Source organism: Adelges cooleyi, unplaced genomic scaffold (genome assembly GCF_023614345.1).
Source record: "Adelges cooleyi isolate 19-005CV unplaced genomic scaffold, UGA_ACOO_1.1 ACOO_flye_CR_arks_rails_tigmint_CR_PRNA_450, whole genome shotgun sequence".
NCBI lineage: Eukaryota > Metazoa > Arthropoda > Insecta > Hemiptera > Adelgidae > Adelges > Adelges cooleyi.
In genome coordinates, this window is record NW_026096134.1 from 128,424 (window position 1) to 143,446 (window position 15,023).

Genomic DNA, 15,023 nt, shown 5'->3' on the forward strand with positions numbered 1-15,023 from the left:
AATTATTTTGCCAAAAAATTACAATTTTGAAATTTAAATTAGTATAATTAAAGAAAAGTTAAGAATTTATCATAGTAAGAATACTTAGTTGGGTTATTCACTATTGTTTCTTTTTGAAAAAAGCAATCTAGAAATTTAATACAATGCAAGTGTAGTTTTCCTTTTTTTTTTGCGTTTTCAAGATTTTTAAAACATTGTTGACGATATAGCCCTCTAGATACTTTAAATTTAAAATTTCAACTTAAAAACCAAAAAAAAAGATGCTACCTATTTTATTTTTATTATAATATGTTATTAACACGGTTATTCATTAAATTTTTAAGTTACTTTATTCTTAAAGTTGGACAAACTTGGAGAAGAGAGAAGAAAGTATACTGAAAATGCTGTAGAAAATATAATTAGAAATGGATTGAACTACCGACCTGTTTACCAGGGTAAATATTATTATAGAATTGTAATGGCATTGCTTTTTATTGTACTCCATTTTCTACTTTCACTTTATAACATTGAAAGAAAACTTTGGCAACCTTATCTCCCCTCGTTTACTGGGTCGTTTGGTTTCTAGTTTTCTCGTGTGGCCAACCCAATGGGGCCTTCTGACCTCTATACATGACTAGCACAGCTTAGTCAATTTTGTTGATCCGTCACTTACGTGATACATTTGAATGCCATACATTTAAAAGTCATTTAAATATTAATAATTCATAACCGTTTAACAAAAATATAAACGTTTATTTTTTAATAACCACACGTATAACACGTTATGGCTAGAATATTTAAAGTTACGTTTAAAATATTTAGGTAAAGCTTGACCTTCCAATAACAATAGTTTTTAATACAAAATCTTTTTAGCATTTAAAATACCCCAATTATGTAACAATAACTAAGGACTACATAAATGTATTTTATTAGATTTCGATGAATGACACAACAAAATAAACTATAATAACTAGTAAGCTACATTAGGCAACTAAAAAAAATCTTATGTTTTATCAAGGTAAAACTCTACCAGGATTCCAACTTGGCCACCATTGCCTTTTGATAGGATTGTAAAAAAATACAAAGCTCCTGTCAGTTGAATCATTTGGATATATAATAATAACGGAGACATACCATCCTAACGATTGCAAACTAACTTCTTCACTCGATATTACTACCCACTACCAAATGAATGGAAACCAAATTGTTCAAGTATGGCCAGATGATCCAAAAACGGAATCACTATTGAGTAGGTAGTAATGATAATTCAGATCAGGAACCTAGTGATAACTAATTTCTATACACTAAGCATTTTTTCGTATAATAATAAAATTATATACATATTACAGTACTATTATTATTAATATATTAAACACACTTTTATTTTTCATTACACACTTATATACAAAATTGTTAATTAATTACCTAATAAAGTTTATAATAAACATTTTTACTCAGGACTTTAAATATACTCTTTCTTTGATTTTTTTTCTAACCCTCTTTTTTTTGTTTCTAGATCCGCCCTTGGATTTTATAATTGGTTTAACCCAACTTTTGTTATTGTACTAATTTATACTGCACTTTGTGTGGACCGATAAATAACAATAATAATGGGCTAATAAGAAAACTGAGCATAAACAAATAATTCTGCGATAAACAGATTGTAGAGCTTGTTAAGACTCAAATACAACAGTGGCTGATTCTATGGTAGTAGCAGCAGTAGTTGATGATTTACAACTGAAGAGAGTAGCAACAAATGTAACATTCATAGCTTGCCAAAAACAGTTTATGAAGATTTTGTTATGATAACCATTTGTGCATAAAGTCCTAAAAAAAGGAACACATGTAATTAATTTACAAACAAACAAAAAATATCTTATAACTTAAATTTACAATACAAATAATTCTTGTTGAAAAAATTCTACAGCATAGATTAGGTAATATCAACTTCATATAACACAAAAATACCAATTAGGTTTTTTTTTAAGGTTAAATCGCTTATGCATCTAGTTATAGTTATTTAGTCAATGTTTAAAAATATTAATGAAAAGTTTAGCAGTTGTAATAATTACCCTATTTGATTGCAGTTATCTACACCCTATTCATACACAAACTCAGTAAAAAAAACAAATGAAATTAGCCTCTCAGCTCCGTGTTGTAGCTAAAAAAATTAACATAAATTATAGGCTGAGATCACAAAAGTGTGCAGCCGTCTTTGTTTTAGTAGGTAAGATTCTTGAGAAAAATTCATAAGCATGCGTCGTCTTATTTGTAGGCCTTTTCACAAGTACGCATAACAATACCTCACATCATTAACAAACGAGTAGACATTTTCAACTACACGATTTTAAACAAAAACAAAACGATTTTTCAAACCAAATATTCAAAAAGCAAACTTAACCTAATCTCACCCGAATTTTTATTAAGTTAAAACTTTTCAAATAATCACTAACGAAAATTTACCTGCAATAGCAAAACAAATATATTTTTAAATCCAATATAAAATACACTCTATTCACTATTTATTAAAATAATGGCTTTAATATAGAAAAAAATAATATACATAAATATATATGTACCTATAAATACATTACGCTCATTTCCAAATTTTCCACTGCACCCAAGGCCACCAACAACAAGCGGTTGATCCCAGGAACTAGTCAGCTATCTCCCCATGAATTCTCACCTTAAAACATAAAACTATAAAGTTACATTTTGCATAATTCTTATAGCCTCTATTGTTTTTGCTTACTTGGACTTATCGGCGATGATAAAATCCATAGCTCACAACATAGTAACTCGTCATTATCTTTTGAAAAACTTGGACAAGCATCAGAGACTTCTATATCGCTATCACGCAGTTAAGTCTGTAATTTTATGAGGATCGTATTATGATTTCTTGTAATTATGTTTTGGAATTTCTATTATTTTTTACATACCATTGGCTCCAACTCGAGTTCCCGCTCGGAGTCACCTCTTCTACCATAGCGGTGTCCAAACCTTCTATCGGCTAGATCTTCATCCATGATGTGTAACAAGGCCATTTAACTCGAGCTTTTATATTCAAAGGCCTGTCAACGCCTTCAAAGTCAAGGGCCTTAATAGGAAAATGTTGATTTGATAGACAACGAAGAAAAATTAACAAAATCTGAAATGCAAAAGAAAAATATAGAACGATTTGGTTCTAAAATTAGAATACCCCATAAATACATAATATTATATAATCAGTTTTTGTTCACACTAACCCGAACGATTATTTAGAAGCGTTGATTTTTTGCGTAGTTTGTTCATTACAAAAAAAAATTTAAACCCTTTAAATTACAATAGCTGTGCAATCACTTTTTTAATTTTTCTGTTTTGTAGAGTTGTCTCAAAATAATGTTCCTAGCGAACGACTACTGGCTAGTATTCAGTATTATATAAAAAATATAAATGTTTTGTATAAAAAATATAAATGTAATTGGCGATTCTGTTGTTATGTGTCATGTTATCAGTACGCTGCAATAGTAAACTAATGATAAGAAATTTCCCAGGAGGTCCCAAGCTATATCCGCGATACAAGCAAACCGCGGTTATTTAAGTATACACGGTGAAAAATATTGTAAAAGCGATTTCTGAAGCATATTAATTAAGACAACATTTTTGATTTTCCAAATAAATTGAAAAATATTTAAATAGGTACCCACACCAAACACTGTGTTTAAATATTTTATGCGTAGACCGGGGTGGATCCAAGGGGGTGAAGCCTAAAAAAGATGGCCGCCGCGGTTTGTGTGATAAGCATCATCCCTGTGTTAATTTTTATCAGGGTCCGGAGTATAGAATAGAGAGTCACACCCCCTGGATAACATTTTATCGATCAATAAACAGTAGTCAGCTGTCAGTAATCTGTAAGCCATTGGTTTAGTATAATATTTGCCTATTGCTTTTGGTTCCTTCGCGAAAATACGCTTAATGTGAAATGCCTCATGTGTAATCGCTGTTAACTCTAGTCAACGTCTAACAACTTTAGTTGCGCCACAAGATCGATTTAAGTTGGACGGAGACTCACCAAACACCAGCGTATTGAACAGCTAGATACGGAAGAAGAAAACCGAGATGGCAGTCCCGTACCTCACCGAGGACGACCGCTTGTGGGAAACGCTGATGACCACCGTACAAAATGTACTAAAGAACAACTCTATTATGAGCTTTAAGTTACATACGGATCTGTATAACTACACATACAAATTGTTATCGTTAAAAAAAGGCGAACGACTGTACAACGGCCTGAAGGAAACAGTGTCTGCGCATTTAAAGACTAACGTGCTAGCCAAAGTGCTCGGCTCATTAAACAATCATTTTTTAAGAAAGCTGGAGCAATGCTGGCAGAATCATCAGAGAGCAATGGATGTGATTACATATTTATTCATGCATTTGAATGCAGTGAACAGGCTACACAGCGTTTACAGCCTTGGACTCAGATTGTTTTGCGACATTGTGGTGCACAACGATCTCATTAAATTTCATTTACGTGAAACATTGTTGAGCATGGTAATGAGTGAAAGAAACGGCGAGGTCATCGATAGGAAAGAGTTGGAGCGTGCGTGTCGAATGCTCATGGTGTTGGGAATTCAACAACGGACAGTGTATGAAGAAGATTTCGAAAAACCTTTTCTTGCCCTGTCCATCAAGTTCTACAAATTCGAAAGTAAAAGGCTGCTGGCCATAAACAGTGCTCCCAATTACATAAAAGAAGCTGAAGCGTGCTTCAGAAAGGAAGTCGAGCTGGCTGAAAACTTCATGGACCCCCCCAAGAATTGCTGCAAGAATGACTACAACTCAACCTCAAAGAAAATAATACAAGCGTTTAAGGAACATCTTATCCAGAAAAATATAAAAGCCATTTTGGAAATGGAAAATTCCGGCTTAGTGTTCATGTTGAGAAACAAAAGAACAAATGACCTGGCTTGTATGTACAATTTTCTGAAAAAATTTCCAGACGAACTCGAAACCATGTTAGATTGTTTAAGTAAATATCTACGAGAAGAAGGCTGTTCGTTGGTGAAAGAAGACGAAACCAATTTAAATCCTATCACTTGCATACAGAGTCTGTTGGATCTCAAAGATAGATTCGATTTATTCCTCAACAAATGTTTTGTCAACGACAAAATGTTCAAACAGACGATATCTTCGGGTTTCATATATTTTTTAAATTTAAATCCAAAATCTCCAGAGTACTTGTCGTTATTTATCGATGACAAGTTGAAGAGAGGAGTTTGTGGAATGGACGAGGATGACCTGGAATCGGTACTTGACAAAGCCATAGCGTTGTTCCGATTGCTTCAGGACAAAGATGTTTTCGAAACATACTATAGGCGACTTTTGGCCAAAAGATTGTTGCACAACAAATCTGTCAGCGACGATATCGAGAAAAACATGATCTCTAAATTGATATTGGTGTGTGGACGTCAATTCACGTATAAACTAGAAGGTATGCTCAAAGACATGGCGCTATCAAACTTCATGATGGATTCTTTTAAAAATTTAGCCAGGACTCCTTTGAATTGTAAGAATATGGAACTGTCCGTTTGCGTCTTGACAACTGGTTACTGGCCGTTGCCAGCAACCACACCGAAATGTAACATGCCAAGTGTAGCGCAACTGGCATACAATAATTATCAAAACTTTTGTATAAGAGAACCCAAGGGCCACCAACAATTAAGGCTCCAACCTCAATTGGGATGGGCGGACATTACTGCCGTGTTTAACAAGACTCGTCAAGATAATAGTGCGACAAGCACAAATGCCATCGTTGTGTCCCGTTCATTAAATTCTGGTACGAGCGTGAATTCTATTGGTACGTTGTCTACACGAAAATATAACTTCCAAGTTTCCACCTATCAAATGGCAATACTGATGTTGTTCAACACTTACGAGAAAATCACTATGGAAACCATCATGAACAAAACCGAAATCGACAAGGAAGATCTGACCCACGTTCTGCAATCGTTGGTGATGGGCAAACCACCGCAAAGAGTGCTGTTGAAGAGCCCTAATACACCAGAAATTGAACTATCTCACGAGTTCTCTGTGAACGAGTCGTACATGTCGAACAAATTCCAAGTCCAAATAATGTCAACCTCAACTAAAAGCGAAAGCAAGCCAGAATTTCAAAAGACCAAGGACACGGTGGAAGAGGATAGAATGCACAAAATCGAGGCAGCAGTGGTTTGCATTATGAAAGCTCGCAAAAAACTAACGCACGATACGCTCGTAATAGAAGTTGTTGAGCAGTTGAGGTCGCAATTCATGCCGTCATATAAATACATTAAAGAACGAATCGAGTGGTTGATCGAAAAAGAATACATAGCACGTACTCTGGAAGATCAAAACACTTACATCTATGTCATATAAACACATGCCACAAATTGTTTATCCGACGTCCATTTATGTATGAGGTAATTATTTTAAAATATATATTTTCTTGTTTTTAATACTAGAGAACAGAATTTTAGGTTTTTGAAAAGTTAAAATTATTATAGGCACTAATAATGTCTTAAAGTATTCTGTTAATACTTAATAAAAAACTGGTAAAATATGGTAAAAAGAAAAAAAACCTAAAAATCATCTCTTATCTCCATAATAATATTTTTTCAATGATAATAATATAATTTCTGATTGATACATTTGTTACCCTTTTAAAGCTGTAGAAAGCCAATAAATATATGTATAAACTTAAAATATATTTTCATGTAAAAATCCACTATAATAGCTAAAGTAATGTAACAAAAACATACTATATAATATGTTTAATTATTCAGTTAAAACAACAAATACATTTTGAACAAAGAAAAAAATTATAATTGAATATTATTTCTTTGAGAGATAAAATAAATTCAAATTAAAAAATATTTTATTCCTGAAATAGGTATTACCAAAATGTTATATTTAAATATTAAAAACAATCTCTCTAAATACTAAAACATTTTTAATAAAAACTACAAACTAATGCCAACATACTTGAACGTAAAAAAAAATAATATTATTATTGTTCACTATATCTTTGGTCATTAAATTTAATGTAGTAATTTAAAAACAGTCTCTCTTAAAATAATACAATTATAAATAATAATTCATCAATATATTGATAAAAAATATGATTTTTTCAGAAAATTATGCAAACTAGATAAAAATATTCTCTAATCTCCTAATTTGCAACTATATGCATAATAAATATTTATCTACAATTTTTTTTACATTGGGGAATAATTTAAATTAATGCTTTAAATAGATTTTTAATTCATTAATATAAATTTAAATCAATTGGACCGTTGGACTGATAATCATTGTTTTTGCCACACTAGTATTGCAAACAATTTTATTTTAAACACAAACCTTTGTAAATGTTTAACCAAATTAATTGTGCATTGTTTTATGTTTCAGATAATGGTTTTGTAAAAAAGAAGTTTGTAGGTTGATACATTTCTACCTGAAATGTATCAACCTAAAATGTAACCTGAAATGTATCAACATGTGATTTTGAACTAATGAATACCGACGGTTTTTACTCGTGTTTTTTTTTCCTATTTAATTATTGTTTAAGTGTAGTATGAAAATAATTCAAAATTATTCTAGTGATAAGATTGTGTTTTACGTTTTATGTAGTGTGCATATTATGTAGATGTTAGTTTTCTATAAGAATTATTTGATTTTGCCATTAACTTTTCACTACTTACATTAGGAATAATTTTAGGTATTTTTTTGAGTGATTGTTTATAAATATACTCGATAAAAAAAAAATATACTTACATTTTACTTTATACATATATCCTTAATCCTCGACAGCGATGATGAATGCACCGTATGTGGTGAACAATGCAACAAAGTTGCAAAATACCACAACAAAACCGACTAATTAGAATGTAAGATGGTTCGACATCGTTGGATGACAGTAAATAGAAAAGTAATGTATTATAAATAGTAAATGTTAATCCAGCCCATTTACACGGTGCCGTTTGTTATGAACCGATATATTCATCGGAAACAGATTAGTAAGAAAAAGTTACAGTATACTTAAATAGTATGTGTAAGTTGTAATGTTTAAAATGAAATAATAATAAGAATAAACTGATATATGTATATAATTGTCTAAACACTTTTAAATTGAAATATAAACTATGTATTAAATTTCCCCAACAACACTTTCTTTAATTATTTCATTTGCAATATTTTTCTATTTTTTTTTTATAGATGGAACTACTTGGTATTAACTAAATGAATAATAATAATATGTACATTTTAACATGAAAACCCCAATGACTGCTATGACCTGCTGTTGATACAGTGACTTAATTTTTTACCAATCAGTTATATTTTTCTGGTTTTCTCGGTTCTTAGGATAAAGGAGTTGTCTTTTTTCTAACGAGTGTGAAACTAGCAATTCCATTCTAGCAATTCGTGATAACGATTTTACGTATGGACCGCAGTAACCACTGCGGTTCAAATAGGTTACCGACTGGTGACCTATGAAATATCATGATATCTACCGCTAGAGGCCGCCGCATATTCCGTATATGCGACGGCAAAGACCCATAAACCGCAGACTACCGCGGCGCGCCCGGGACCGAGCCATAGACCTACGCCCGGGCCGCGTTCAGAAAACAATTAAAAATATAACCCCCGACGGGTGACCTTTTTCCTTATGCCCGTCCTATGGGAAATTTTCTTAGCTTTTTAAATACATAAGTTTAATCAGCGGACTCGGCCCGGAAAATACACCCGAGCCCAAAAACTACGGCCCGGTCGCAGTACGGTTACGCCCCGGGCCGCGCACTGGTCGCCATCCAGCCGAAAGACTACCGCCGGGTCGCACTACTGATGGCGCCCTGAGGCGCACTCTTGACGCGTACACAAAAGTATTAAAAATTGTGGCACTACGGTTTTCGAAAATATAATCCACTACGAGTGCATTTTCAAACTACAGTAAAAAATTGTTTGATATTTTTATGACCTCATCGAAAGTAATAGATTGTGTTTTTAGCCCTTTATTATATAATTCTGACTCTTAATTATATATATGTCTAATGTCCTACAGTGAAATACTATAGTATTATAAATGTAATGTAAATAAATACATTTATGGAGAAATTGTGTATTTTAAGAGTAAAGCTTATGCATCTTATAAATAAATAGATTTATCAAAAAATGTTATATTATAAAATATATTGGAAATTTAATTTACTTGAAAAAACATTTGAAGAAAAATTACGATTTTCATAACGGTTTAGGAAATAACTTTATTTGATTGATCTAACATTTTTTGCAGTTCGTTTTTATATGTATACACATCGATTTAGGGGGTGAGACCAAACATATATCATTTATTTTTTTTTCTCATATGGCTAAGGAACACCCTAAATTGTCTATCTTATGAAAATATTACTCAAAATCTTTTTATTAGAATATTTAATTTTGTATAATTTTTATCTAAAATATTTTATCATATATTTAACAGTTCGTAAAATATATTAAACAACTACAAGTTGTTAATGTTGGTAAATAAATATTTTAACATAGCACTAATTATGTGTAGTAATTATTACGTTAGAATATAAACCTAATTTTTTAAAATTTTTGCTTACCAAAGTTAACGTGATTAATTACACTTACACAGCATTTTTCATAAACATAGACGCATAGATAACGTTTCGCTAAATACTAATTTAGATCTTAACTAGTTTATACTTATAAATACAGTATTGATGATTTTTAATTGGTTTTATTGGGTTCAATTTGTTGTTGGAATCCGATACTGAAAATGGTGCCAAAAAGCAAGCATTGCGGCTAACCAATAACATCATTAATTAGTAATATTCATTTGTTTATAATGTGGAAAATAATTATAATTATCAAAATCTAATTCCAACAAAACGCTTTATAACATCATCTTTCTAGCGGTATATTACTCATGTGTCCAGGTATACGAATACTGTACCATATGAAATACATTTTTATTGTATTTTAGGTGTCGTGTTTGTTTAATACACTATATAATATGCGACGTCATTTCATTCGCGTGTAAATTAAATAGAGTAGGGTAAGTAAACTCGTCGCTGCGACTTTGTCACGGCGACATTACTGTCACTAGTAGTCACTGCGACACTTGGGTAAAATATATGGTGACCAGTGATTAAAGTAGTAAAATATATATTTACAAAAAAAAAACAAAAATTGTGGCGCCCGTGGCGACACTGCCAGTGGTGACTCCACTTCTACGATAATATTGTCACTATCACCGTGATAAACTACAAAATAGTAAATATCTGTAATCACTTAATTTTACACTTGTTGTAAAACAATTAAAATATGGATATTGGATGTTATAAATTTAAATTTTATTCTGTAGTTTAAACTTTTGTAATGTTTTTTACTTATGTTAAAATATATTATCTTTAATTATCTTTATTGCTCTTATATACTTTGTACACGATGTAAACATTTAAATTTAAAAAAAGAACTTTTTTTTTAAATTAATATTATATTTAAAATTTATAACTATGGTTTAAAAATAGTATTTGGCTGACTTTTGTTGGTTTTAGGCGGTTACAGCGCTCATTAAACACATATCCTGCCTTCGAAAAAACTCTTTCGCATGGTACTGATGTCGCCATTGCACAACACTTTTCTCGGGCCAAAATTCGTAAATGTGGGTAGTTGTACCCATGCTCTTTCCACCAAGCCAAGGGATCACCAGTTCTAATCAAAAGATCTTCTTCTAAATATCTATTAACCTCAATTATACCTTTGGATGTATTTGTCCCTTGGGGTGTAACATTTGATCTAATTATGTCAAAACTATTCCAAATACTAAACTCATCACTTTCTATCTCCTCATTGCAGCTAGTTGTTGTCATATTATCTTGTATTGTTTTAACTTTGTCTGCTGTAGCACTTATTATTCTATTTTTCGTAAGAGTGGCAACTTTCTCACTTAAGGGTAACTGTTTAAACCTGGGATCTAAAAATGTACAATTGGTAAGAGTGTTAATATTTTCCAAGTTGGAGAAACGTTTGTCTAGTCCTTTTTTCAACTCTACAATAACTTTTGTAATATTAATATCATAATTTTTCATATACATCTTTTCAGTTATTGCCTTTAGACTATTAACCATTACAATAGCCAGAGAAGCACTCATATAGTTCTCTCCACTCACTGCTTTAGTAACTTCTTCAAATGGCTTTAAAATAAGACAAAGTTCCTTACATATTTTCCAATCATGTGGTAACAAAGCGGGCAAATTAATATCGAGAATAGCAACTGTTGCTTTTAACGCATTTTCCAATTCTATGAAACGACTTAACATATAATAGGTAGAATTCCACCGTGTGGCTACATCTTGCAATATTTTTTTTGGTGTAGCTCCCAAATTTCTTTGATATTTATCAAGTTCATGGGAGGCATTCGCACTTCTTTTGAAATGCCCCACCAATGATTTAATTTTAATTATTATATTTGTTATTTCAGTTATTTTTAACGATTCTTGGACTATTAAATTTAGTGAATGGGCAAAACATCCAAAATGCTTTAGATTCAAACTATTTATTGCTCCTTTAATATTATAGGCATTGTCAGATACAATTAATACAATTTTGTCATTTAGCTCCCAGTCAGTTATAATCGTCTGCATTTCTAAACTCAAATTTGAACTAGTATGTGTCTCTTCAAAAGGAGAACATTGCAACAAAACCGAATTTAAACTAAAGTTGCTATCTAAATAATGGGCCGTTAACGCTAAGAAGCTTTGATTGTTAATGGAAGTCCAACAATCTGTTGTTAAACATATAGATAATGCTTCTGCTTTCATTTTAATTTTCATATCGGATACACATTTCTCATACAAAAAAGGTAGTGAGGTATTTGATAACTACAAATATAATAACAAATACTAAACTAAAAATAGTATGATAAAATATAATACAATTTTTAAGTTGTAAATACTATTGGTAGTACACTGATAATTATTTTAAATAAACTATAGAAAACTCTAAATTCAAGTAAAATAAACTTGTCTGAGCTTACTTGTGGTAACTCAAATGTAGAGGGTATTCCTAAAATAACCAATGGATGCCTCCTTTCCATATGTTATTTTAAATTAGACATGGTAGTTTTATGTGAAATTTTTACATGACATGCATCGCATTTGGCATGATTTGAGTCAATATAAGTAAAAAACTGCCATAGTTCACTAGTTCGTTTTCTCGAATCACTCATGATAAAATTCAGTTATAACTTAAGTAGAACTATCTTTATTTTAATATTACACAGATGACAAAACTTATGAATTATAATTAAGATAGTTTTTTTTACGATTTACACTAGCTGTTAAAGAAATCAATGTGAATATTTAGAAGGCATAAGACGATAAGGGTGAAAATATTGGCAAAATCACTCGAGGGGAAGTCACGTGACCACAATCACGTGTATGTTAAAAAAAAAGTGAAAATAGAATACTTTTTAGATTTTCCATATCATGGCAGAAAAAACCAAAAGCCTTATTTTAAACTAATTGCAATAGTGAAAAATCTGAAAATACCACCATGTTAAAATTTACGTACTATAATACCTTACTTAGGCCATTATTTAGATTTTCTGAAATTTATTAACTTTTTTTTTACAAAAAAAAAGTTTATTTTACTTGACTATAGAGTTTTATACAATTATAACAATAATAATTATAATAACTATTAGTGTACCTACTACCAATAGTATTTACAGCTTAAAAATTTTAGTATATTTTATTATACTATTTTTAGTTAAATATTTGTCAATGAATACATACTATGTTATTTGTAGTTATATAATAATATAGTTACATAATATCATGGCTTATTTAATGTTAGGTACCTACCTGAAACAACAGATGGTTGTTGTTTCATAAGTTTGTGCTTCTACAAGTAGTTGTCGTTTAGCATATAATGTGGAAGGTCCATCGTCTAATGATTAATATCTACTTACACTTAAAAAAACTCATGCTGCTAAATGAAAGGCTAGAAACCAATACTTATCAAATACTTCTTTGCCTGTTTTATATGAAAAATGTGCACCTAAATTATATGAAGATACATATAAAAGTAGATTCATTATCCTTAAGTTAAATGACAGATTGTGGAACTTTAATCAATATTCAAAGCTGATTTTGTTTAAAATATATTTTGTTACTATGTACGTCATTTGAAGAAAAACATACTAGTTTAAATCTGAGTCGAGAAATACAGACTATTATAAGTGTCTGAGAGCTAGATAATACAATTTTACTAATGGTATCTGATAATACCTCTGTATAAAAGGAGCGTTGAATAATTAAAATATTAAGCATTCTGGATGTTTTGCCCATTCGCTCAATTTAATTGTCCAAGAATCGTTAAAAAGTAACTGAAATAACAAATATAATTAATACAATTAAATCATTGGTGGGGCATTTCAAAAGAAGTTCAAATGCCTCCCATAAACTTGATAAATATCAACGAAATTTGCGAGCTACGCCAAAAAAAATATTGCAAGATGTAGCCACACGGTGGAATTCTACCTATTATATGTTAAGTCGTTTCATAGAATTAGAAAATGCGTTAAAAGCAACAGTTGCTATACTCGATATTAATTTGCCTACTTTATTACCAAATGATTGGAAAATTTGTAAGGAACTTTGTCTTATATTAAAGTCGTTTGAGGAAGTTACTAAAGCAGTGAGTGGAGAGATATACATGAGTGATTCTTTGGTAATTATTACGGGCAATAGCTTAAAGGCAGTGACAGATAAAATGTATGTAAAAGATCATGTTACTAATATTTCAAAAGTTATTTTACAACTGAAAAATGGACTCGTCAAACGTTTCTCCAACTTGGAAAACAGTAATTTAAGAATAGTACATTTTTAGAACCAAGATTTAAATAGTTACCATTAACCTAAAAAATTCCGCTTAAACAAAATCTGAAATTATAAATGCTACAGTAGACATAGTAAATTAGATCAAATGTTATTATGCATAAGGAACAAATACCTATATCTAAAGGTATTATTTAAGAGTATGTTATACACCTAATTGTACAGCGTTAAATATACCTACGCAGAATGCGTTTTACTCGCTCTGTGAAGCTGTATTTCATAGCAAAAATACTGATAACAAAAATGAAAAATGAAAAGAATTGGGAGACAATGTCATACATATTCTTTTTTTGATAAACCAAATATTTAACATTTAAAATCATTATTTTTTTACTTTCAAAATCGGACATGGCATTGTCTCTGAAATTTTGATATCTTTCGATTTTATAATAGGTGTTTTTGCTCTAAAACCACTATGAACTGAGTAAAGCGTATTTTGCGTAGTTATGTTTCAATTAATTTTTTTTTAAATCCCTGTCAAGGATGCTGCTGTGGTAATTCAAAAACACAGTCCTAATTACTGAACAAATATTAACACTTCAGTTTTATGTTAAAATTAGGATTTTCCAAAAAAATGTCTATACGGAATAACATAACGCCTTAATAAATAGGAGAAAGAACGTCTTCTTAAGTCAATAGATATCTAGAAATAGATTTATTATCAAGAGTAGGTAATCCTTTAGCTTGGTGGAAGTAATATTGGTTCAATTTACCACATTTAGTATTTACGTGTCTCAAAAAACGTATTATCAATAGGACCCTTTGATGATGAAATCAAATATGTCAGCGTAACGCTTAGCAATTAGCAATAATAAAGTATACTGTAGGTATATTATATGTACACAGTAAAATATACAGTAATAGTAAAATTGATATCCCGTTACGCGGCAATTTTTTTTCTGAAGATAACGATTCGAGACGATGTGCAATAACCTGTATATTTCAACCATGGTTACACACAACCGTCCGTGACAGCTGTGGTCACTGGGGCCTTCTCACTTCGCCGCAGAACGCGACGGCTGACCGGCGACCGTTCTTAGGCTGATACGTGATGGCGACTTTGTGAAATGTTAAATATTCGATCAGTAGAATAAGTGGTGACAAGTCACCATAAAAAGT

The 15,023-nt window shown here is 31.0% G+C and overlaps 1 protein-coding gene and 1 long non-coding RNA gene across 2 annotated transcripts; one reads left to right on the forward strand and one right to left on the reverse strand.

The window, feature by feature from the left end:
• Nucleotides 1-1,360: 1,360 nt before the first annotated feature.
• Nucleotides 1,361-3,434, reverse strand: LOC126842184 (uncharacterized). The gene is made up of 5 exons (XR_007686276.1): nucleotides 3,225-3,434; nucleotides 2,919-3,127; nucleotides 2,732-2,846; nucleotides 2,559-2,665; nucleotides 1,361-1,806 (listed from the first exon to the last, which is right to left on the reverse strand). It is a non-coding gene; the product is annotated as an uncharacterized LOC126842184 (long non-coding RNA).
• A 396-nt stretch (nucleotides 3,435-3,830) lies between these two features.
• Nucleotides 3,831-7,653, forward strand: LOC126842183 (cullin-3-B-like). Its single transcript, XM_050579068.1, has 2 exons — nucleotides 3,831-6,419; nucleotides 7,405-7,653. Exon 1 carries the CDS (start codon nucleotides 4,078-4,080, stop codon nucleotides 6,373-6,375), a length of 2,298 nt encoding a protein of 765 aa, XP_050435025.1. The 5' UTR covers nucleotides 3,831-4,077; the 3' UTR covers nucleotides 6,376-6,419; nucleotides 7,405-7,653.
• The last annotated feature ends 7,370 nt before the right edge of the window (nucleotides 7,654-15,023 follow it).

Coding starts and splice junctions, on each gene's coding strand:
- LOC126842183 (XM_050579068.1), top strand. CDS start 4,078: ATGGCAGTCCCGTACCTCACCGAGGACGACCGCTTGTGGGAAACGCTG.